Source organism: Panthera onca, chromosome E2, assembly GCF_046562875.1.
Source record: "Panthera onca isolate mPanOnc1 chromosome E2, mPanOnc1 haplotype 2, whole genome shotgun sequence".
Lineage (NCBI taxonomy): Eukaryota > Metazoa > Chordata > Mammalia > Carnivora > Felidae > Panthera > Panthera onca.
Genome location: NC_138353.1, coordinates 5,508,646 through 5,533,497, shown reverse-complemented (window position 1 = coordinate 5,533,497; position 24,852 = coordinate 5,508,646). Strand labels below are relative to the sequence as shown.

The 24,852-nt window shown below is 42.2% G+C and overlaps 2 protein-coding genes across 2 annotated transcripts; both read right to left on the bottom strand.

The window, feature by feature from the left end:
- LOC144614677 (KRAB domain-containing protein 5-like) lies at positions 1-7,045 on the bottom strand. Its single transcript, XM_078439242.2, has 4 exons — positions 6,973-7,045; positions 5,801-5,937; positions 607-733; positions 1-110 (listed from the first exon to the last, which is right to left on the bottom strand). The coding sequence occupies exons 1-4, from the start codon at positions 7,043-7,045 to the stop codon at positions 1-3; spliced, it is 447 nt and encodes a 148-aa protein (XP_078295368.2).
- Positions 7,046-13,068: 6,023 nt separating this feature from the next.
- On the bottom strand, positions 13,069-24,574 carry LOC132675915 (KRAB domain-containing protein 5-like). The gene is made up of 4 exons (XM_078439241.2): positions 24,503-24,574; positions 19,093-19,164; positions 13,927-14,053; positions 13,069-13,430 (listed from the first exon to the last, which is right to left on the bottom strand). Exons 1-4 carry the CDS (start codon positions 24,572-24,574, stop codon positions 13,321-13,323), a joined length of 381 nt encoding a protein of 126 aa, XP_078295367.2. The 3' UTR covers positions 13,069-13,320.
- Positions 24,575-24,852: the final 278 nt, after the last annotated feature.

Genomic DNA, 24,852 nt, shown 5'->3' with positions numbered 1-24,852 from the left:
TCATTTCCACCTACCTGGGTGTGTAGCTACGGTCTCCTTTCTCTTCATGGCCCAGACATCCTTCTTGTGTTCCAAAAAGATGACCAGGTCTGGCTTTGACACAACAAGACCTGTTTATTAGAAAAAAAGAATATGAGTGTGGTTGGAGATTCTAACTTCTGATCCACTATTGTGCTTAGTAGAGCAGAGAGGACAGAGTAGAAGCTAGAAAATGATTTCCCAAATGCTGTGGCCCAACAACCCCTTTAGAACATGCGGGACAAATTTTCCATGTTCAGATCTTGACCTTCACTTCCGAGGACTACCATGACAATAATGAGTAGAAATCGGTATTTAAGACAAAAGAGATACCATTTTATGCCACTTAGCCTTTAGAATTGTCATTAATGTACAGAAATGATGATGTTACCCTAAGGAAGGGAAGGTAAAGCTGAAAAGGAAACACCACAAAGATTTTTCTGTACATCCACAAACCCATACTTCTTTCCCTGACTGCAGGGATCTGAATCCCAGTCATGCAAAGAGGAAGATTCCAAGAGACAGTCTTCAAGGGAAGGAACAAATCCCTGAGTATGGTTTGGGAAACGTGGAAAGAGTTATCCTCACCCAAGAAATGGAGGTGTCCGTAGTTCTCTAACATCACATCCCTGTACAGTTCCCACTGACTGTGGTTCAGGCACCTCAACTCTTTCTGAGAAAATTCTATGGCCACATCCCTGAATGTCAGCAATCCCTGCAATAAAAAACACACTTTTCAAGTGGCCACAGGCAGAGTTCATAATGCTAGGTCAAATGAAAGAGGCAGTTAATGTCACCAGCCGGACTGCAAGACCTGACTTTAATGCTTGTGCTTGTACCTACCCATCTTAGTTCCACACTTTACTTAACCTCTTTTTCTATCTTATCTTTTACTTCACAAAAAAACACCCCATGGGTATAGTCTCCTGTAGTGGAAACAGAAACCATCCAACAAAAGGTAATGACTGCCCTGAGGAAGAGCTTGGATGGGCTCAGTTGGAGATTAACCCCTGACTCACACCTAAGCAAATGCATAATAGACTAAACTACGGAGTGAGTACAGTTACCTTCATCTCATACATACATTTTATTTTAAATCTTATGTCTTTGAGTGAGATAGAGCGTGCCAAGTGGGGGTGGGGCAGAGAGAGAGAGACAGAATCCCAACCAGGGTCCATGCTCAGAGTGGAGCCTGATCTCAGGACTTTCATCCTGACATGAGCCTAAATTAAGAGTAGGATGGTCAATGGACTCAGCCACCCAGGAGCTCCCTTTTACCTCATTATAATACTAAAATCCCACCCAAGGAGGAGCACAAACCTCATTTCCTATGAAATATGCAGAGTATGTACACAACTGTTCTCTTAAGGCTTATGTGCCACCTTATACTCCACTTGACATAAGATGATGGCCTCCCCTTTCTGAATATCCACGCTAACCCTAAATGAAAGGACACCATTCCCCCTTCCTCCGTGAGTATCTGATTTGCATCTTCCTCCCTGTGATTTCCTTGTTTCTTGTAAATCATTTTTGCTTTGCTCACATCCTCACCTGGTATAGTTTTTTTGTGATTCACCAACGACTGAACTTCTGTTAGTTCAGTTAGATCAGGAGAACTGGTTCTGGCTTAGGTGAGGTTCCTGCTTGATGAGGTAAGATTATTTGTCACCCAGTAGTATTCTCTAGCATATTCTTTACCTTGGAGGTAAGAACCTTTATAAATACTGTTTTTATTCAAGAGAATTTGTAAAATGAAGGCATCAACACAGGCATATACATTTTGAATACTGTATTTACATCATACAGTACATGTGCTATCTATTTCTTAAATGGAAAGTTCTAGGGAGTGACAAATGTACTTAGCATATTCTAATATGAATTAGAATTTCACAACAGGACCTTGGGGATCTTGTTAAAATGCAGATACTGTTCAGGAGTTCTAGGATGGGGTAGATGTCTGCATTTCTAACGAGGCATTAGTCTATGGGCCAAGAGATACATATTTCAATAACGAAGAAGTAGAACTCAAAGACAAGAACTTTTTGGGAACTTGGAACTGAGTGGGATTCATAGCAACTACAGGTTCTACTAGAATAGCAAGAAAGGCAATAAACCTTTCCAAGCATTTCCTGGTTAGTAGAGAGCATTCACAGTTTTTCATAACTTATTGGAAAATAAATCATATTCTAAGACAACAGACACATTATTCTTCTATTTCCATGTGAATATTTTTTCAAGCATCCAATATGTGTAGGGATCAGGTTTTAACCCAGGTCATCTGACCTGGAGTTGACCTAAAATGACACCTAAAATATACGGAGGGGCCCCTAACCAAATGATCATAGCAGGTGTCAAACCTGAAGAATGATGGAAAGAAGGTATGCACACAAAATTGATCACCTTTATACATTCCATGCTCACATCCATAAATATTCAAAGAAGTTGTATGGATATTAAACGTAGAAAAGTATACTGGTGACTAGGAAACATTTTCAATGAAGGACACCTGGGTGGTTCAGGTGGTTAAGTGTCCACGTCTTGAATTTGGCTCAGGTCATGATTTCACAGTTCACCAGTTCAAACCCCACCTCAGGCTCTGTGCTGACAGTCTGGAGCTGGCTAGGGATTCTCTCTCTCTGCTCCTGCCTCTCTCTTCCTCAAAAACAAACAAAATATTTTCAGTGACATGAAACTCATAAAACTAATTGTAGATAATGATGCTTAGGTCTTTTACTCACACTATCAACACACACATTAAAATACAAATACAACAGTTATTTCTGACTCTAGTATGATGAGGGATACAATCAGAAAAATTTTCACCTTTAGGACAGAAAGCTAACATACAGTTGTATTATGTGGACATTCATCAAATAAAGGCTGGTTCCTACATTTTTCTTTAAGGTTATTTATATTGTGAAAGAGAGCGTGGGTAAGCACGGTGTGAAAGGTGGAGAGGCAAAGAGAGGGAGAGAACCCCAAGCTGTGACTCCAGGCTCCAGGCTGTGACTGAGCCACCTAGGTATCCCTGGTTATTACAGTTTTACAGGGTCTCATGACCACGGGTACATGTCACCACTGCTTCATACTGAACTGAATGGTAAGCACCAGAGAAATCTTGCAGAAGCACTTTTACACGTAGAAATTTAAGGAAACATTTGTGATTGAACACTCTGTGCACCTACCCTCCCCTTGAACATATAAGCTTCATGCAGCCAAAGTACTTTCTTTCTGCTCATGGGTCCTGCCCTGTGCTACTTCAATAAACTATCTGGCACTACACAGTATCTGAAGAGTTGTCTTGACCGTAGTAATCCATGATCTGCTAATATAGTTTTTATGTGAAACTTTTTTAAATTTTATTTTTTAATTAATTATTACTAAGGAGAGAGAGAGAGAGAGACAGGGAGAGAGAGAATACCAGGAGGGGCAGAGAGAGAGGGAGAGAGAAATGGAGAGGCATGGCTCCTGTTCACCTGATGCTGAGCTCCAGCTCAGGACTGGTGAGATCATGACCTGAGTGGAAGTCCCACGCTTAATGAACTGAGCCATGCACGTGCCCCTCATTGAAAGCTTTATTTCATTCATCATTTGTGCTGTTTTATTTCAGGATTTTAAGACACTCAAACATGGTAATTCTTGGTACTATGTGATTCTTCTTTCTTTTTCTGAAATACACAGAAGTAAATAGAGTATGCATGTGTCATGACTATGCAGCAAAACAAAAAGCTACAGGATGAAGGTCTGACTCATTGAGAACCTCGATGTAGAGGTCATTACATCTACTACACAACAATGAGGGTATCATTGTCCGGTGGGGACTAATGTGAGGTGGGCCAGGAGACAATGTTCAAGTAAATAGCCTTGAGCCATTTTGGTAAACGAGGCTGTTTGTGTAAAAGCACAGGGACAGGATCTGCGGGAAGAATGAGCTGCAGGGAGATTGAGAGGAGCTGTTGATTATATACTTTAAGTTGGGTGGGGGGAAGAATTATAAGTTTCTACAGGGATTTCCTATGTTAAAGAAGACTTCCAGGACCTGGAATTCTGTCTAGGGTAAACTAAGCTTGCTGTTTGCCTCTAGGAAAGCATCACGATTAAAGCAGTTGTGAATTCCTTGAGGAATATCTTCCTTGGCCAGTCTCGAGTATTTCTGCGGGGCTTGTAAATTGTGAGAAATTTTAATTTTATCCACATTGCTTTTGCATTTGTCCTCCTCCTCAGAAACTACGAGGAAGGGGTGCCTGGATGGCTCAATCAAGCTTCTGACTTTTGAATTAGGCTGAGGTCAAGACCTCTTGATTTGTGAGTTCGAGCCCCGTGTCCGACTCAGTGCTGACCCTGTGTCACCTACTTGGGACTTGGCTCTCTCTTGGCCACTCCCCTGCTCGCTCACTCTCTCTCTCTCTCTCTCTCTCTCAAAATAAACTTAAAAAAGAAAAAAAAAGCTACAAGGTGAAAAAATACAAGAAAAGTCAAACTAGGAGAAAGATATTTCCAGTTAAAATGTGATGGTGTCTGGAAATTACTCAGGGAATCTGGCTGAAATCATTACAACTGGTAAGAAAAATATGAACATTACAGGGGAGGAATCTGGCAGAGAGCACAAACCCAAGTGATAGATGGTAACATCAGCTGTAAGGAAACAAAGTTCTATCAGTGCCTAAGGTACACCTCAGGACACAGGATCGCCGGTGTGCTCTTGTGACCCCAAACAGTAAATCACAATATAAACAAGTTAAGCACAGTGGATTTATAGAGACTTTACTGCATATACTTGTCATGTCCTGGAATATCTAGGATATCTTAAAGTAGCTTTTCCACATCCTCAAGAGCAGGAACATTCTAAGTTATTCTGTGCCTCATATCCATCTTGTGTATTTGTGCATTTTCATAATCCTCCTCTACCCGGGGCACAGAAAGCATTCGGATAAGACCTACACGGGAATGGTTTTCCTTGATTGGTATCCCAGGACCAGACCCCATCAGCAACAGGACAGTTGGCCTCAACACCTTCCTCTCTGGATCTGTCACAAAGGGAATATTTTCAATACTTGTAGGAATTTAATTCAAAGTGACAACTGCTGTTGCCCTACTAGAAGCCAGGTTGGAGAAAAGGGAGAGAGGTCTCTGGGATATAGGGGAGGAGTGTTCTGAAGACATAACCTGGAATATCATTTCTGAAATGTTAATAATTAGGGGAAAATCTGGGGCACCTGGGTGGCTCAGACTGTTTAGAGTCGACTGTGGCTCAAGTCATGGTCTCGCGGTCTGTGAGTTCGAGCCCCACATCCGGCTCTGTGCTCAGAGCCTGGAGCCTGTTCCGGATTCTGTGTCTCCCTCCTTCTCTGACCCTACCCTGTTCATGCTGTCTGTCTCTGTCTCAACAAAATAAACGTTGAAAAAAATTAAAAAAAAAATAGGTGAAAACCTAAAGATAACCATAAGAACCAAACAAATAAAACCATTGGTATTTAAAATTTTTTCATTTAGAGAGAGAGCGAGAGCGAGCGAGAGAGAGAGAGAGAGAGAGCGCACGCATGCATGCAAATGGAGGACAGGGACTCAGGTAGAGAGAGAAAATCTCAGGTAGGCTCCAAGCTCAGAAGGAACCCTGATGCAGGGCTGGATAGCAGGTCCCTGGGATCAAGACCTGAGCCTAAATCAAGAGTCATATGCTCAACTGAATGAACCACCCAGGTGCCCTGCAATTTCTACACGCATGGATTATCCTGAGAACAAGGTGACAGGTCCTCTTGCAATGGACTCAATCAAGGCTTACCTGAGAATTGGCCATTGCTCCTTTCCTCTCCTCTTCAAGAGTTTTCTCAGAAGATTTTTGTGGAGAAATCCCAGCTGAAGTGGGAGCAAGTGCCTTTAAAGCCACCACTGCAACCTCTTCACCAGTAACCTGGTCACCTGCTGGCAGGGATTTGAAATGCAAAAAAGACCCAAGTTCCTCATCATTTGTGTCAGGAGCTATTCACAAACTATGGTGTCCCACGTGGAGACCAGCCTCTGAGTTTCCTGTCTCTGCTTTCAGGGGGCCTCCCCTCACACAGAAGCCCACAAATTCTGCTTGAGCATAGGAACAGTGTGTTACATGGACCTGACCCTCCCCATCCCCTGTACTGGAGACCCTTGAGCCAAAGCCTGCACTCAACTCTGATAACTTAATGGGAAGCCTTTCAGCTTAACTCTGGCTTCCCTTAGCATTTAGTTGGAAAACATAGGGTTCAGTAGGGAGAATGGGAACCATTAGGACCTGAGGCCCCTGGGTGGGGAAAACACATTTTGGAACAATGCTGAGAATGTCTGAATACAGAAAACCCCCTTAGCTGTCAGGTTCCTCTTAAGAATGGACAGACACCACCTATTCCCCATCAGGAATTTGACTAAAGACCTAACTAAAAACTGGTAGTAGATGATAAAACTTAAAACCCACAAGGAGCAATAAGGCCATAGACCACCCCTCCTGCAATGGAAATGAGCCAATCAGGAAGGGACAACCCAGCACCTGGAGTTGTTAATCCAGTAAGTGTAGGACTTGAGAAGGAACAAGGGGGAAGGGAAGAGGGAGAGACCAGAACCTTATACCACAAAGGCCCTTGCCTATTGTCACTGGTATTCACATTCCAATGCCCCCTCTCTGTAAAGATAGCTTTCCTACTACTCTTCCTCTGTTATACTATAATAAAGTTTTGCCTGTTGCTCATTTTGTGTCCACCTCTTTATTCTTTGATTCGGTGAGAAAACAAATCCCTGAATCCTAAGTTGATGCAAAAAAATCCCATACAGAATCCCATGGAGCACTTCACTAAAACAACACTGTTGTTTCCACCCACACCAGTTGAGGGAATCTGAGGGGGAGGGTAGCAGCAATGATTATTAATGCAAACTCCACACAGGATCCTTTCGGGAAGCATTTGGGAAGTGAGCAAGGAAAACAGTAACCATGGGTATGGTTATTGTCCTGATTTGAATCCATGCCTTCTCCACTGATCAGAGTTTCTGTAAATTTACACATTCTCCTCCTTTCTGCTTCTCAGAAGGACACACGTTTACAAATGGAGCTTTCCCTGATACATGCGAATGAGCAAGTTTTCAGGTGATAGTGGGGTGGTCCAGAGCGATGGCCAAGAAAGAATTCTTGAAGACATTTTCCATTGGCATGGAAGATCTTTTTCCACACCTGTGCTTTCAGCCTGAGTGTGTTCCTACAGCTGAAGTGAGTCTCTTGAAGGCAGCACATATCCTTCATTTGTGTACTTCTTTCCTTTCAGTCAATGTATCTTTTGGATGGAGAATTTAGTCCCTCTATATTTAAAGTACGTATTGACACAGGTATGGATGGAGTTACTCTTGTCATTGTTTTCAATGTTTTTAGCTATTGTAGAATTACTTGCCCCTTTCTTATCCATTTGGTCTTTTTCTTTGTGATTTGTTGATTTTGTAGAGTGGTGTACTTCTATTCCTTTCTCTTTATGTTTTGTGTGTCTACTACAGGTTTTGCTTTGTGGTTACCAGGAGGCTTTAAGGAGACATCTTATAAAAATCTATTTTGTTAACACCTTAATTTTGCATAACAGAATACTTTGAAACAGAAAAACATCAAAGAGACACAGTTTGTGACACTGGCCCACAACAGCTACTCACCCTTCCTGACACTCCTTGGCAACACTGTGTGGAAACAGTTCCCTCTCATCAGGAGGTGAAAACACAGGAGTGACCTCTATGTTCAGTGATCTGGCTTTTTTGCAGGTGCCTGAGGGACTTATTTCTGTCATGAAGGACGTGGAAGCAGAGAGAATGAGGGCACCCGCTGGATGCACTGTGATGGCTGCTCAGACAACAGGTGAGCTTTTGTTTACACACTGGAGAGACTACAGAGCTGAGGACAACAGAGGAAGGCATCATGGGCTCTAAAGAAGTAACTATACTTTCGTAAACTGGGAAATTCCAAAAATTCAGACATTACCAATTACTTGTGTTCTCCTGTACAAACAAGTTCGTAAGCCTAAACCCAGAGTTTGTTTTCTTAAATTCACTAATCTCAACAAAAGACCACAAGGCCATAAAGAAATAGAAGAACTTGTTTCACTCACAGGAATGAAATAAATCTCCAAAACTGACCTTGAATTAATTAGGAAGTATTAATGGTATGACCAAGAATTCAAGAGACAACATCATAAAGATGCCCGTGGAGGAAGAAGAGAAAACAGACAGGTAACTAAATGAGAGCAGAAAAACTATGCATGACCAGAATGGAAACCCAAAGAGGCAAAGTATAAGAAACAATCACCCAGAATTTGGGAGCTCAAGTGGAGAATCTTTGAATTTAAAAATATACTAAGGAGTCAGCAACAGACTTGATCAAGCACAAGAAAGAACTGGGCAACCTGGAGACCCCTTGTTTTAAATTACCTAAGAGGACCAAAGAAAAATGTGGAAAAGAAGAAAGACTCAGGACACATGGGACACCTACAAGTGGACCCATGTGTACATTATGGGGACCCCATAAAGAGAGCAGAGTGAAAGGGGGCAGTGAGTTTCCATGAAGAACTAAAGGCTTGTTGTTCCCCTATATGTGGAAAGGAGAGGCAAGTTCACAAGCACAGTAAATTCACAGTAGGATAAGTATCAATGGCAGGAGATGGGTGAGGGACAGTGTGCTTGGTGATGGCTATTAAGGAAAGCACTTGTTATGATGAGCACTGTATGCAAATGATGAGCCACTGAATGAATTATACTGAAATCAATATTGCACTGCATATTACCTAATTAAAATTTAAATAAAAATTGAAGGAAAAAAGACAGGACATGAACACAGTTGTAATTAACGGACCAAAAATGACCAGTGAAAAGAGAATTTTGAAAAGCTTGACAAAGGCAACTTATCTTGTACAAGAGAGCTCCTACAAGATTGTTAGTGGGGTTCTCGGTAGATGTTATAAAAAGAAAAGCATTGAACGATGTATTCAAATACTGAAAGATCAAAAAATATCCACCAAGAATACCCTACCTGGCACAGCTATTTTCCATGCATGTAGAAATGAAGACTTTGCCAAGGCAAAACCCCTCTAAGTTTATCAGCAGATCTGTCCTACAAGAAATGTTTTTTTAAACTTTTTTAAAAAATGTTTTTATTTATTTTTGAGACAGAGAGAGGCAGAGCATGAGCAGGGAGGGGCAGAGAGAGAGGGAGACACAGAATCCGAAGTAGGCTCCAGGCTCCATGCTGTCAGCACAGAGCCCGACGCGGGGCTCGAACTCACAGACTGTGAGATCACGACCTGAGCCGAAGCTGGACGCTCAACCGACTGAGCCACCCAGGCACCCTACAGGAAATGTTAAAGAAAGTCCTTCTAGGGTCACCTGGGTGTGTCGGTTTGTCAAGTATCCAACTTTGGCTCAAGTCATGTTCTCACGGTTCGTGACTTCAAGACCTGTGTTACTATCTTGCTGACGACTTAGTGCCTGGAGCCTGCGTCAGATTCCGTCTCTGTGTCTCTCTCAAGATATAAATAAACATTAAAAATTTTTTTAAAAAAGTCCTCATTGAGCTGAAAAGATTCTAAACAGTAACTGAAAACACATGATAACCTAAAGCTCTGAGAAGTATAAATGTTTACACAATTATAGACCTGTAGTGTTGTAACAAGGTAGGACAAGTCACATTTATTTCTGCTACAGTCTTTTTCTTAAATCAAAGCATAAAAATCAAATCTAGGTAATAATATATGCAATATAAAAATAGAATTTGTAATGTCATCAATATAAAGTGGGTGCAGATGCAGAGATGATAAGTACAAGAATTTGTATAAAGTTGACACTCTCGGCTTAAAACAGTGTGTTAGGGGCATGAAGGTGGCTCATTCGGTTATGTGTGCAATTCCTGATTTCAGTTAAGGCATGGTCTCCCATTTTGGGAATTCATGTCCTGAGTTGAGGGTTACTCCAGTGGCTCATTCGGTTAAGTGTTGGACTTCAGCTCAGGTCATGATCTCGGGGTTCATGAGTTTGAGTCCTGCATTGGGCTCTATGCTAACAGCAAGGAGCCTGGAGATCCAGATTCTGTGTCTCCCTCCCTCTCTGCCCCTCCCCTACATGGACTTGGTCTCTCTCTGAGGAATAAATAAACATTAAAAAAAAAAAAAAATCAAGCCCTGTGTTGAGCTCTGCACTAGCAGCATGTATAAAATTTTGTTATACCTTTAAGATGCTTTAAGTAATCTCTAAGGTAACTGGAATGAAAGTACATACAGACATTACATTCACCAATAAACACATGATGAAATTGATTCTATTAGCATGATAACTCACCTAAACAGGATACAACATTCATTTACCACTAATCAAGGAAAGAAATACACAAGATGAGTCACAAGTACGCACAGGTAATATTGCTACAAGTACATAGATACTTTTATTAGCGAAGGGCATAAAGCTGATCTTATCTGAGTTAGACTTACTCACGTCCAAAAACATTAGGAATTGAAAATTGTCACCCTATCGGGCACCTGGGTGGCTCAGTTGGTTGGGCAATGAACTTCCTTCAGGTCATGATCTCACAGATAATGAGTTTGAGCCCCACATCGGGCTCTGTGCTGACAGCTCAGAGCCTGGAGCCTGCTTCACATTCTGTGTCTCCCTCTCTCTCTGCCCCACCCCCACTCACATTCTCTCTCTCTCACCTTCAAGAGTGAAATAAGACATAAAAACAAAATTAAAAAGGAAATTGAGACCCTAAAACAAAATACAAAGTTAAAAGCAAAATCCCACCTAAATAATGCTGTGGCAAATTCCATACAAAAGGAAGCACATTATTATGGAATTGCAAGACCAGACAAAATGTAACCCAAAAATTTCTACATAAAAATGATGAAGTATTTAAAAGAGGCCCATGATAAATGTAGATATTTTTTAAAGCTTATTTTGAGAGAGAATGCTCTCCTAAAGCAGAGGAGAAACAGAGAAAGAGGGGAAAGAAAGAATCCCAAGCAGGCTCCACGGTGTCAGCTCAGAGCCCAATGCAGTCCTCAGACTCATGAATCGAGAGATCATGACCAGAGCCCAGGCACCCCTAGCTATAGCTCTAATTTTCAACTGTGACTGTGTACCCATGAAAAAGGAACATTTTCAATTACTGGCATGTGTTCACGGGCATTACAATTGTCAAGAATGTTCCTTAAAATCAACCATGGAAACCTCTAATGAAAACTTTTGTGAATAAGCACTTAAGACATTAAACAATGTGTTATGTGAATAGATCCCTCCTTTCACACAGATTTCAGGGTATAATCCATTGTTCATTTTTTTAATGTTTATGTATCTTAGAGAGAGAGAGAGAGAGAGAGAGAGAGAGAGAGAGAGAGAGCGCACAAGCCAGGGAGACTTAGAGAGAGAGGCAGACACAGAATCCGAAGCAGGCTCCAGGCTGTGTGATATCTCAGCACAGAGCCAGACATGGGGCTCAAAGTCACAAACCCAAGATCATTTCCTAAGCTGAAGTTGAAGGCTTAACCAACAGAGCTACGCAGATCCCCTATAATCCATTCTTTAGAATCAAGCAAACAAAAACCTTTCATTTCTTTTTTGTGAATGTTTAAAAAGTTTGAGAGAGAAAGGGAGAGAGGGAGGGAGGGTGGGAGAGAGAGAGAGAGAGAGAAGGGAATTCCAAGCGGGCTCCACACTGGGTACAGAACTGGACTTAGGGCTTAAATTCAAACCATGAAGTCATGACCTGAGTTGAAATCAAGAGTCAGATGTTCAACTCTCTGAACCACCCAAGTGCCCCAAAACCTTTCATTTCTAAATAAACAAACACAATCAAAAATGTAAAATAGGCCAACAATCGCTTTTAAAAAAAAATCTTTGGTGTTAAATTCAGATACATTCTGAGTAAATAAATAATAATTGATTTTTTCTCATGTGAAATTACATTTATAATGAATTCTTTTTCTAAACATAGGACATTTCCTAATTGTCTGCCTCACTTCTTATAAAGCAAATGCCCATGGTATATCAGGACTTTTGATATAATAGATCATAAAGGAATCTCCTATACAACGACTCAGAGTGAAAACATATGACAAAGTCACAGGGACTTCATATTATACAAGATAAATTCATAAAAGGATTCAATTAACAAATAAAGTAACAATTGAGACTTAATTATAGGCTGTGAGTTTTCACTTCTAAATATCCTAGCTCCCCTATGGCATTAATTTAAATAGAATTATATGAAAATAATAGGTGCTTTACATTATTTCACCATTGAGGAATGCAAAACATTGAGTGGAAATTTCTTATTTTACTTAATACAAAGAAAATGAAAGTTTATTTAGACACAGAGATAAAGAACAGTGTGGAAAGGGTGGGGGGGGGGGGAAGGAGGGACAGTGGGAGGGAGGGATGGTGGGAGGGAGGGAGAAACCAAGCACCATCTGGGCTGTCAGCTCAGAACCCTATGTGGGGCTTGAACTCAGAAACCCTGAGATCATGCCCTGAGCCAAACCAAGAGTTGGACTCTTAACCAACTGACTCACCCAGGCATCCTGAACTTCCTTTTTTTTATTTTTTAATATTAATTTTTGAGAAACAGAGAACATGTGCCAGATGGACAGAGAGGCAAAGGATCCCAAATGGGTTCTTCACTGACAGCAGAGAGGCTGATGCAGGGCTCAAATTCAAACTGTCAGATCATGGCTTGAGCTCAACCCAGACGCTTAACCAACTGAGCCAACAGGCAACCCAAGAAATGAACTTTTGAAGTGGAACAAAGAACGAGATTTCCTCATATTAGGCAGTTGCTTTATCACCTGATGTGATTACTGGGTCTGTATTTTGTATGATTAAAATGAAAGCCACCTTAATCCTGGAAAAAGGATCAACCCGAAAACTTGTGTTGTCTACCTCTAGCGTTCCTGGGATTTCTGCACCTCACCTCAAGGTGCCCACCACTATCCTGACACACTTCACACAAGAAGCAAAACAGAAGTCAGAAATGCATTGGCGTACAGTTCCTCAGAAATACAGAGATTTCCGCAAGACCTCAAAGCAAATGGAGAACCAATTAGATTATGGAGGACCTCACTGTGGATGTGAAGAACCCTCCGTGGAACTGAAGGAGAATCCTTAGAGAATGGAAAGCTTGGTATGTTGGAAAGCAGATGTCCGATGTGAGAGGAAGAGACCTGAAACTGGCCTTTTCAACCTAATTTCCATTCAAGGAGAGCTGCTCAACCACATTCTGAGGTCCAATTCCTCCTTCACGACTGGACCTCACCTCTGTCATCAGCTTCATTTCCACCTACCTGGGTGTGTAGCTACTGTCTCCTTTCTCCTCACGGCCCAGACATCCTTCTTGTGTTCCAAAAAGATGACCAGGTCTGGCTTTGACACAACAAGACCTGTTTATTAGAAAAACAGAATATGAGTGTGGTTGGAGATTCTAACTTCTGATCCACTATTGTGCTTAGCAGAGCAGAGAGGACAGAGTAGAAGCTAGAAAATGATTTCCCAAATGCTGTGGCCCAACACCCCCTTTAGAACACGCAGGATGAATTTTCCATGTTCAGATCTTGACCTCCACTTCCGAGTACTACCATGACAATAATGAGTAGAAATCAGTATTTAAGACAAAAGAGATACCGTTTTATGCCACTTAGGCTTTAGAATTATCATTAATGTACAGAAATGATGATGTTACCCTAAGGAAGGGAAGGTAAAGCTGAAAAGGAAACACCATGAAGATTTTTCTGTACATCCACAAACCCATACTTCTTTCCCTGACTGCAGGGATCTGAATCCCAGTCATGCAAAGAGGAAGATTCCAAGAGACAGTCTTCAAGGGAAGGAACAAATCCCTGAGTATGGTTTGGGAAACGTGGAAGGATTTATCCTCACCCAAGAAAAGGAGGTGTCCGTAGTTCTCTAACATCACATCCCTGTACAGTTCCCACTGACTGTGGTTCAGGCACCTCAACTCTTTCTGAGAAAATTCTATGGCCACATCCCTGAATGTCAGCAATCCCTGCAATAAAAAACACACTTTTCAAGTGGCCACAGGCAGAGTTCATAATGCTAGGTCAAATGAAAGGGGCAGTTAATGTCACCAGCCAGACTCCAAGACCTGACTTTAATGCTTGTGCTTGTACCTACCCATCTTAGTTCCACACTTCACTTAACCTCTTTTTCTATCTTATCTTTTACTTCACAAAAAACACCCCATGGGTATAGTCTCCTGTAGTGGAAACAGAAACCATCCAACAAAAGGTAATGACTGCCCTGAGGAAGAGCTTGGATGGGCTCAGTTGGAGATTAACCCCTGACTCACACCTAAGCAAATGCATAATAGACTAAACTACGGAGTGAGTACAGTTACCTTCATCTCATACATACATTTTATTTTAAATCTTATGTCTTTGAGTGAGATAGAGCGTGCCCCAGTGGGGGTGGGGCAGAGTGAGAGAGACAGAATCCCAACCAGGGTCCATGCTCAGAGTGGAGCCTGATCTCAGGACTTTCATCCTGACATGAGCCTAAATTAAGAGTAGGACGCTCAATGGACTCAGCCACCCAGGAGCTCCCTTTTACCTCATTATAATACTAAAATCTCACCCAAGGAGCACAAACCTCATTTCCTATGAAATATGCAGAGTATGTACACAACTGTTCTCTTAAAGCTTATGGGCAACCTTATACTCCACTTGACATAAGATGATGGCCGCCCCTTTCTGAATATCCACGCTAACCCTAAATGAAAGGACACCATTCCCCCTTCCTCCGTGAGTATCTGATTTGGAACTTCCTCCCTGTGATTTCCTTGTTTCTTGTAAATCATTTTTGCTTTGCTCACATCCTCACCTGGTATAGTTTTTTTGTGATTCACCAACGACTGAACTTCTGTTAGTTCAGTTAGATCAGGAGAACTGGTTCTGGCTTAGGTGAGGTTCCTGCTTGATGAGGTAAGATTATTTGTCACCCAGTATTATGCTCTAGTATATTCTTTATCTTGGAGGTAGGAACCTTTATAAATATTGTGTTTATTCAAGAGAATTTGTAAAATGAAGGCATCAACTCAGGCATATACATTTTGAATATTGTATTTACATCATACAGTACACGTGCCATCTATTTCTTAAATGGAAAGTTCTGGGGAGTGACAAATGTATTTAGCATATTCTAATATGAATTAGAATTTCACAACAGGACCTTGGGGATCTTGTTAAAATGCAGATACTGTTCAGGAGTTCTAGGATGGGGTAGATGTCTGCATTTCTAACGAGGCATTAGTCTATGGGCCAAGAGATACATATTTCAATAACGAAGAAGTAGAACTCAAAGACAAGAACTTTTTGGGAACTTGGAACTGAGTGGGATTCATAGCAACTACAGGTTCTACTAGAATAGCAAGAAAGGCAATAAACCTTTCCAAGCATTTCCTGGTTAGTAGAGAGCATTCACAGTTTTTCATAACTTATTGGAAAATAAATCATATTCTAAGACAACAGACACATTATTCTTCTATTTCCATGTGAATATTTTTTCAAGCATCCAGTACGTGGTAGGGATCAGGTTTTAACCCAGGTCATCTGACCTGGAGTTGACCTAAAATGACACCTAAAATATACGGAGGGGCCCCTAACCAAATGATCATAGCAGGTGTCAAACCTGAAGAATGATGGAAAGAAGGTATGCACACAAAATTGATCACCTTTATACATTCCATGCTCACATCCATAAATATTCAAAGAAGTTGTATAGATATTAAACGTAGAAAAGTATACTGGTGACTAAGAAACATTTTCAATAAAGGACACCTGGGTGGCTCAGGGGGTTAAGTGTCCACCTCTTGAATTTGGCTCAGGTCATGATTTCACAGTTCACCAGTACAAACCCCACCTCAGGCTCTGTGCTGACAGTCTGGAGCTGGCTAGGGATTCTCTCTCTCTGCTCCTGCCTCTCTCTTCCTCAAAAACAAACAAAACATTTTCAGTGACATGAAACTCATAAAACTAATTGTAGATAATGGTGCTTAGGTCTTTTACTCACACTATCAACACAAACACACATTAAGATACAAATACAACAGTTATTTCTGACTCTAGTATGATGAGGGATACAATCAGAAAAATTTTCACCTTTAGGACAGAAAGCTAACATACAGTTGTATTATGTGGACATTCATCAAATAAAGGCTGGTTCCTACATTTTTCTTTAAGGTTATTTATATTGTGAAAGAGAGCATGGGTAAGCACGGTGTGAAAGGTGGAGAGGCAAAGAGAGGGAGAGAACCCCAAGCTGTGACTGAGCCACCTAGGTATCCCTGGTTATTACATTTTTACAGGGTCTCATGACAACAGGGACATGTCACCACTGCTTCATATTGAACTGAATGGTAAGCACCAGAGAAATCTTGCAGAAGCAGTTTTACACGTAGAAATTTAAAGAAACATTTGTGATTGAACACTCTGTTCACCTACCCTCCCCTTGAACATATAAGCTTCATGCAGCCAAAGTACTTTCTTTCTGCTCATGGGTCCTGCCCTGTGCTACTTCAATAAACTATCTGGCACTACAGAGTATCTCAAGAGTTGTCTTGACCATAGTACTCCATGATCTGCTAATATAGTTTTTATTTGAAACTTTTTTAAATTTTATTTTTTAATTAATTATTACTAAGGAGAGAGAGAGAGAGAGAGACAGGGAGAGAGAGAATACCAGGAGGGGCAGAGAGAGAGGGAGAGAGAAATGGAGAGGCATGGCTCCTGTTCACCTGATGCTGGGCTCCAGCTCAGGACCAGTGAGATCATGACCTGAGTGGAAGTCCGATGCTTAATGAACTGAGCCATGCACATGCCCCTCGTTGAAAGCTTTATTTCATTCATCATTTGTGCTGTTCTATTTCAGGATTTTAATACACTCAAACATGGTAATTCTTGGTACTATGTGATTCTTTTTTCTTTTTCTGAAATACACAGAAGTAAATAGAGTATGCGTGTGTCATGACTATGCAGCAAAACAAAAAGCTACAGGATGAAGGTCTGACTCATTGAGAACCTCGATGTAGAGGTCATTACATCTACTACACAACAGTGAGGGTCTCACTGTCTGGTGGGGACTAATGTAAGGTGGGCCAGGAGTCAATGTTCAAGGAAATAGTCTTGAGCCTTTTTGGTAAATGAGGCTGTTTGTGTAAAAGCACAGGGACAGGATCTGTGGGAAGAATGAGCTGCAGGGTGATTGAGAGGAGCTGTTGATTATATACTTTAAGTTGGGGGGGAAGAAATCTAAGTTTCTACAGGGCTTTCATACGTTAAAGACTTCCAGGAACCGGAAGTCTGTCTAGGGTAAAGCTAAGCTTGCTGTTTGCCTCTAGGAAAGCATCAACATTAAAGCAGTTGTGAATTCCTTGAGGAATATCTTCCTTGGCCAGTCTCGAGCATTTCTGCGGGGCTTGTAAGTTGTGAGAAATTTTAATTTTATCCACATTGCTTTTGCATTTGTCCTCCTCCTCACAAACTACAAGGAAGGGGTGCCTGGATGGCTCAATCAAGCTTCTGACTTATGAATTAGGCTGAGGTCAAGACCTCTTGATTTGTGAGTTCGAGCCCCGTGTCCCACTCAGTGTTGACCCTGTGTCACCTACTTGGGACTTGGCTCTCTCTTGGCCACTCCCCTGCTCGCTCACTCTCTCTCTCTCTCTCTCTCAAAATAAACTTAAAAAAGAAAAAAAAAGCTACAAGGTGAAAAAATACAAGAAAAGTCAAACTAGGAGAAAGATATTTCCAGTTTAAATGTGATGGTGTCTGGAAATTACTCAGGGAATCTGGCTGAAATCATTACAACTGATAAGAAAAATATGAACATTACAGGGGAGGAATCTGGCAGAGAGCACAAACCCAAGTAATAGAAGGTAACATCAGCTGTAAGGAAACAAAGTGATATCGGTGCCTAAGGCACACCTCAGGACATGGGATCGCCGGTGTGCTCTTGTGACCCCAAACAGTAAATCACAATATAAACAAGTTAAGCACAGTGGATTTATAGAGACTTTACCGCATATACTTGTCATGTCCTGGAATATCTAGGATATCTTAAAGTAGCTTTTCCACATCCTCAAGAGCAGGAACATTCTAAGTTATTCTGTGCCTCATATCCATCTTGTGTATTTGTGCATTTTCATAATCCTCCTCTACCCGGGGCACAGAAAGCATTCGGATAAGACCTACATGGGAATGGTTTTCCTTGATTGCTATCCCAGGACCAGACCCCATCAGCAACAGGACACTTGACCTCAACATCTACCTCTCTGGATCTGTCACAAAGGGAATATTTTCAATACTTGTAGGAATTTAATTCAAAGTGACAACTGCTGTTGCCCTACTAGAAGCCAGGTTGGAGAAAAGGGAGAGAAGTCTCTTGGATATAGGGGAGGAGTGTTCTGAAGACATAACCTAGAATATCATTTCTGAAATGTTAAAAATTAGGTGAAAACCTGGGGCATCTGGGTGGCTCAGTCGGTTGAGCATCCGACTGCGGCTCAGGTCGTGGTCTCGTGGTCTGTGAGTTCGAGCCCCACATCCGGCTCTGTGCTCAGAGCCTGGAGCCTGTTCCGGATTCTGTGTCTCCCTCTCTCTGACCCTACCCCGTTCATGCTCTCTGTCTCTGTAACAACAACATAAACGTTGAAAAAAATTAAAAAAAAAATTAGGTGAAAACCTAAAGCAGAACCATAAGAACTAAACAAATAAAACCATTGGTATTTACAATTTTTTCATTTAGAGAGAGAGAGAGAGAGAGAGAGAGAGAGAGAGAGAGAGAATATGCATGCAAATGGAGGACAGGGACTCAGGTAGAGAGAGAAAATCTTAAGTAGGCTCCAAGCTCAGAAGGAACCCTGATGCAGGGCTGGATAGCAGGTCCCTGGGATCAAGACCTGAGCCTAAATCAAGAATCATATATACTCAACTGAATGAACCACCCAGGTGCCCTGCAATTTCTACACGCATGGATTATCCTGAGAACAAGGTGACAGGTCCTCTTGCAATGGACTCAATCAAGGCTTACCTGAGAATTGGCCATTTCTTCTTTCACCTCCTCTTCAAGAGTTTTCTCAAGATTTTTGTGGAGAAATCCCAGCTGAAGTGGGAGCAAATGCCCTTAAAGCCACCACTGCAACCTCTTCACCAGTAACCTGGTCACCTGCTGGCAGGGATTTGAAATGCAAAAAAGACCCAAGTTCCTCATCATTTGTGTCAGGAGCTATTCACAAACTATGGTGTCCCACGTGGAGACCAGCCTCTGAGTTTCCTGTCTCTGCTTTCAGGGGGCCTCCCCTCACACAGAAGCCCACAAATTCTGCTTGAGCATAGGAACAGTGTGTTACATGGACCTGACCCTCCCCAACTCCTGTACAGGAGACCCTTGAGCCAAAGCCTGCACTCAACTCTGATAACTTAATGGGAAGCCTTTCCGCTTAACTCTGGCTTCCCTTAGCATTTTGATAGGAAAAGATCGGATTCAGTAAGGAGAAAGGGAACCATTAGGACCTGAGGTCCCTGGGTGGGGAAAACACATTTTGGAACAATGCTGGGAATGTCTGACTACTGAAAACCCCCTCAGGTGTAAGGTTCCTCTTAAGAATGTGACAGACACCACCTACTCCCCCGCAGGAATTTGACTAAAGACCTAACTAAAAACTGGTAGTAGATGATAAAACTTAAAACCCACAAGGAGCAATAAGGCCATAGACCACTCCTCCTGGAATAGAAATGAGCCAATCAGGAGGGAAAACCCAGCATCTGGAGTTGTTAATCCAGTATGCGTAGGACTTGAGAAGGAACAAGGGGGAAGGGAAGAGGGAGAGACCAGAACCTTATACCACAAAGGCCCTTGCCTATTGTCACTGGTATTCACATTCCAATGCCCTCTCTGTAAAGAGAGCTTTCCTACTACTCTTCCTCTGTTATACTGTAATAAAGTTTTGCCTGTTGCTCATTTTGTGTCCACCTCTTTATTCTTTGATTCGGTGAGAAAACAAATCCCTGAATCCTAGATATTGATGCAAAAAAATCCCATACAGAATCCCCTGGAGCACTTCACTAAAACAACACTGTTGTTTCCACCCACACCAGTTGAGGGAATCTGAGGGGGAGGGTAGCAGCAATGATTATTAATGCAAACTCCACACAGGATCCTTTTGGGAAGCATTTGGGAAGTGAGCAAGGAAAACACAGTAACCATGGGTATGGTTATTGTCCTGATTTGAATCCATGCCTTCTCCACTGATCAGAGTTTCTGTAAATTTACACATTCTCCTCCATTTACTTCACAGAAGGACACACATTTACAAATGGAGCTTTCCCTGATACATGCGAATGAGCAAGTTTTGGGGTGATAGTGGGGTGGTCCAGAGCTGATGGCCAAGAAAGAATTCTTGAAGACATCTTTGGTGCACCCAGGGGATTTTATTCAAGTATGGGGACAGGGCCCATAATCAGGAAGAGGTGCCCTGGGACCCTGAAGAGTCCCTGACTTTACACTTGGGAACTGGGGGAGGTGAAGTCAAGGCGTAGTTTCCAATGAGTTTTTTTCCTATGCTAATCAAGACTCACAGGATACCTAGACCTAGTTATTGTGAAGCTAAAGTTGTTTTTCCCTCTAGGAAAGCATTAACATTAAGATAGTAAAGAATTCCTGGAAAAACTTTTACTCTGCCTGTCTCAAGTAGTTGTCCATGGGCTGCAGGTTATAAGGAAATTTAATTTTATCTGCCATTTCCTTCAGTCTTTGTTTCCCTCGTCAACTGCCAAATAATCATCCAAATAGGACATACTTTTCAAACTCCCATTGGCCACAAACAAGAATTCGAATTGTTCATTATTTTCATCGACATTTGATGTTACACTATTTTCTTTTTTAGCTATTCTAGAAAATATTGAGTGGTTTCTCACAGTAAGTATCAAGTGGTCTTAATACTGTTGCACTGGTGGCTGAAACAGAAATCGCTTAAAAGTATAAAGTTGAACAAAAATAAAAATGGCGGCATTAAACCATCAGCGAGGCTTGACTTTTAACCAAGTAGGATTTTTCTTCTCTTGGGAAATCCTCCCTTCATCTCGTCTTAGCCTTAAAAATTTTTTTTAAATATTTGAGAGAGAGAGAGACAGACAGACAGACAGAGAGGGCACATGAGTGGGGGAAGAGCAGAGGGAGACTGAGGATCTGACACAGGCTCCACACTCATAGCAGAGAGCCTGAAGTGGGGCTTGAACTCACATATTGTGAGATCATGACCTGAGCCAAAGTGGGATGCCTAAATGACTGAGCTACCCAGGCACCCCTCTTAGCCTTTTTAAAATGAGAACCCCAGGACCACACTGAAAGCATAATGAACAAGGATGGCAACACAAACACAGTAACTGTCGAAACCAGATGGCTCCTGCATTTCCCTACAACCCCCCAGCTCCTTCCTCTGGGTTGGCTTGCAGTTTTCAAGACCCTAACCTGCTGCAGCCTCCTTTACCTGGCAAAGCAAGAAAGCTATTGTTCCTCTTTATCCCAAACTCTGTCTTCATATTATATTTTGGCTCTGAAGTACAGAGGTGAGTTTTCAGCAAGAGAGTGAATGTGTAGGAGAGGAAAATATTTTTCTTCACCTTTTCTCAGTTGTTTGGTAATTCCAATAATTAAGCTGACATAAGACAGTTCCACAAGAGAAAAATATTTAATGATAGGAACATCAGTGGTATGAGGCTCAAAGTCAGGCAGGTGATGCTTACATTCCATTGTGTCTTAAGGAGAGGGGATAGGCTTTAGAATTTCAAAAAGGGGGAAGTGCATTCACAGGAAAAAGGAAAGAGTAAATGTTTGCCAAACCAATGTTTGCCATGCCAGGCAGTTAATGCTTTATAAAAAGTTCCTGTCTGGTAATAGCTCTTTTCCAGGTAGCGGTCCCTCATCTAATTTATGGTTTGTCTAAAAGCCTCAGAAAACAGGCAAATCTTTCCCTTTGCAGCAACAGAATAATCCTAGAGGACATTTTAAGTTAAATGAGCCCCACACAGCAAAATACACAATGTAGGAAATCACATATATGTGGAATATGTAAAAAGACAAAAATGTAGAAGATTAGCATGTTTATTGCCAGGGGCTGAGGATGGGGAATTGTTCAGACATTGGATCAAATGATAAAAGGTATACTTACACAGGATGTGTAAGCACAGAACATGTACAGCATGGTGACTATATATATATATATATATATATATATATATATATATATAATGTATCTGTATTTTAATTTTTTACATTTACTTTTTTTTTTTTAACATTTATTTACTTTTGAGAGACAGACAGATCACAAGTGGGGGAGGGGCAGAGAGGGAATGAGACAAGGAATCCGAAGCAGGCCCCAGGCTCTGAGGTGTCAGCACAGAGTCCAATGTGGGGATTGTACTCGCAAACTGGGAGATCATGACCTGTGCAGGAGTCAGAGGCTTAACCCACTGAGCCCCCCAGGCACCCCTGATGGTGACTATATTTAATACTAGTGTATTATATATTAAAAAAAATTTCTTAACATTTATTCATCTTTGAGAGACAGAGAGAGACAGAGTATGAATGGGGAAGGGGCAGAGAGAGGGAGACACAGAATCCGAAGCAGGCTCCAGGCTCTGAGCTGTCAGCACAGAGCCCGATGCGGGGCTCAAACTCATAAACTGCAAGATCATGACCGGAGCCCAAGTTGGACGCTCAACTGTCTGAGCCATCCACGTGCCCCAATACTAGTGTATTATAAATGTGAAATTTGCTAGGAGAGACTATCATAAGTGTTCTCAACACACACACACACACACACACACACACACACGCACGCACACACATTTAACTATGGAAAGTGAGGTGTATGTTTATTAGATTGTTTTAGGTAATTACTTTCTAAGTGGGACACAAGGGTGCAGGAGCATTTGGCTCCAGGGGGCCCAGAAAGACCCAGTTGCCACTGGTGGCCGACCAAGTTAAAGGCAAGAAAGAGGACTTCCACTAACACAATTTTGATATCAAACTTTCTCATTGGGTGCTTTCCATCATGTGTCTCGTGGCTCAGGAAAAAGACTCTCAGGGGAACGGGAGCTACCCCCTCCAGCCACAAGGAGTACCATGAGTCAGAAAGACCCCACCTGTGATGGATTCCAAGACAATGACTTAAACTTCATTGCCTACCTGCAGGCACCCACTCACTTTTGCCCATCCTCCCCTGCCCCCCCGCCCCCGTTTCCCTTATATAAACCTGAAAGTGTTTCTAGCACATTGAAGATGGTCTTTGAGCCATCAGTCAGCTATCTTCCCAGTGTTGGCCTCCTTGAAATACCTTCTTTTCTTGTTTCATCACCTCTGCCTTTGGTTTTGTCAGTGGTGAGTGGCCAGACCTGGTCTGTTTGGGACCCCAGAGACAGGTGGTCTTGTGGGTCTCCCTTCATGTCAGTTACTCAGAGAGACATCTGTGGTGGCAAAACCAGAAAGGGATTTTCTTCAGGGAGGTCAACATTGAGAAGGCAGTACACTAATATCTCAAACACTGTACTGGTTTCCAAACTGCTGAACATACTTCCAGGTTCATATAAGGAAAATGTAAGACAAAAGAAAGAGGGGAAGCTGGTTAAAGCAGGTATTAGGGGCCAGCTAGATGTCTGAGGCCAGATAATCCCCATGCATGCTTTTGGCTTCTATAATCTTGCTTGCCTCTTGCATCCGCCAAATGCCAGCGCAGTACAACCAAAAAGTGCCCTGCCCTTTTTTTCCTTAAACCCCCATATTCCCACCCATAAAAAGAGACTGACACTAGGGCCACGGGTCAGCCTTTGGAGGTGATACACTGGGCCAGCACCAGTGCAAAATAAACAGTCTTTCCTGATTCCCAAGTGTGTGTCGCTGGTCTCTTCCTGCACACCAAATATTTGCTGTAACATTTTTGGTGCATTGGACAGGAGGTCGACAGCTGCAATGGCCTTTTGAGCCACCATGGTCAGAAACCAGTGGAGAGTCCACTCATGTGGGCTCCTGTGAGGGAAAGGAAGGCAGCCGCTGGTGGTTTCACTGGACCCCAACCCTCGCTGGGCAGGACAATAGTCAGCCACTACTGCACTCAAACGGATTCCAGGAGCAATCAGAAAATTCTGCCAGAATGGGACATCAAATGGGGTAAGTGTCCCCAGGACCCGAGGACTGAGTTCAGGCCCACCCTACAGGTAGAAGGGAAACTTGATCACTTCCTGGGCAACATAGTTGCAGCTTAGGACAGGGAAATTCTGGGTTAAAGTTTGCAATCTGTCTGAATGTGTGAGTGCCCTTGCTTCATGGTTTTGGCTATGGAGCCTGAGTGGGTCCTGCCCTGGGATTTTGTGATGACTTCATACAGCTCTTAAGGCAGAATCAGGTCTGCAGATGCCAATCTGAATCAGGAGTTTATACTGACCTGCCAATGCTGAGAGTTATGTAAGTCCTGCGAGAGGAGCAGCCAGGAGCATGAAGCAACCTCTTCCCTCATGTTCGTCCTGCAATACTGTACATGGGAGGGATCTGTCTAGGATACCAGGATAGGGGGAAATTCCTCAAAACTAACTATTTTGGAGTATAAATTAAGAATTTTTAAAAGATATTTCCACATGACAATGGGGTCAAATTTACCCTTGGGTAATTATGTACCTTCTGTGAATTAGAATGGCCTATGTTCATTCTGTGTAGGTTGGCCTCCTGAGGACACCCTAGATGTCCCCACAGTCTGACCTGTTTATAAAGTAGTCAGTGGAGATCCCGGCCACCCAA

What these genes read in the sequence shown, in the direction of transcription:
- LOC132675915 (XM_078439241.2), bottom strand. Translation starts at nt 24,574, where the DNA reads ATGAGGGAAGAGGTTGCTTCATGCTCCTGGCTGCTCCTCTCGCAGGAC. An exon ending in ATAACTCTCAGCATTGGCAG is followed by an intron (nt 19,165 to 24,502) that starts GTCAGTATAAAC and finishes CTCCCACTTCAG; the next exon opens with CTGGGATTTCTCCACAAAAA. An exon ending in CGGACACCTCCTTTTCTTGG is followed by an intron (nt 13,431 to 13,926) that starts GTGAGGATAAAT and finishes TCTAATAAACAG; the next exon opens with GTCTTGTTGTGTCAAAGCCA.
- LOC144614677 (XM_078439242.2), bottom strand. Translation starts at nt 7,045, where the DNA reads ATGTGTAAATTTACAGAAACTCTGATCAGTGGAGAAGGCATGGATTCA. An exon ending in GGACAATAACCATACCCATG is followed by an intron (nt 5,938 to 6,972) that starts GTTACTGTTTTC and finishes CCCTGCCAGCAG; the next exon opens with GTGACCAGGTTACTGGTGAA. An exon ending in GAGCAATGGCCAATTCTCAG is followed by an intron (nt 734 to 5,800) that starts GTAAGCCTTGAT and finishes TTTTTATTGCAG; the next exon opens with GGATTGCTGACATTCAGGGA.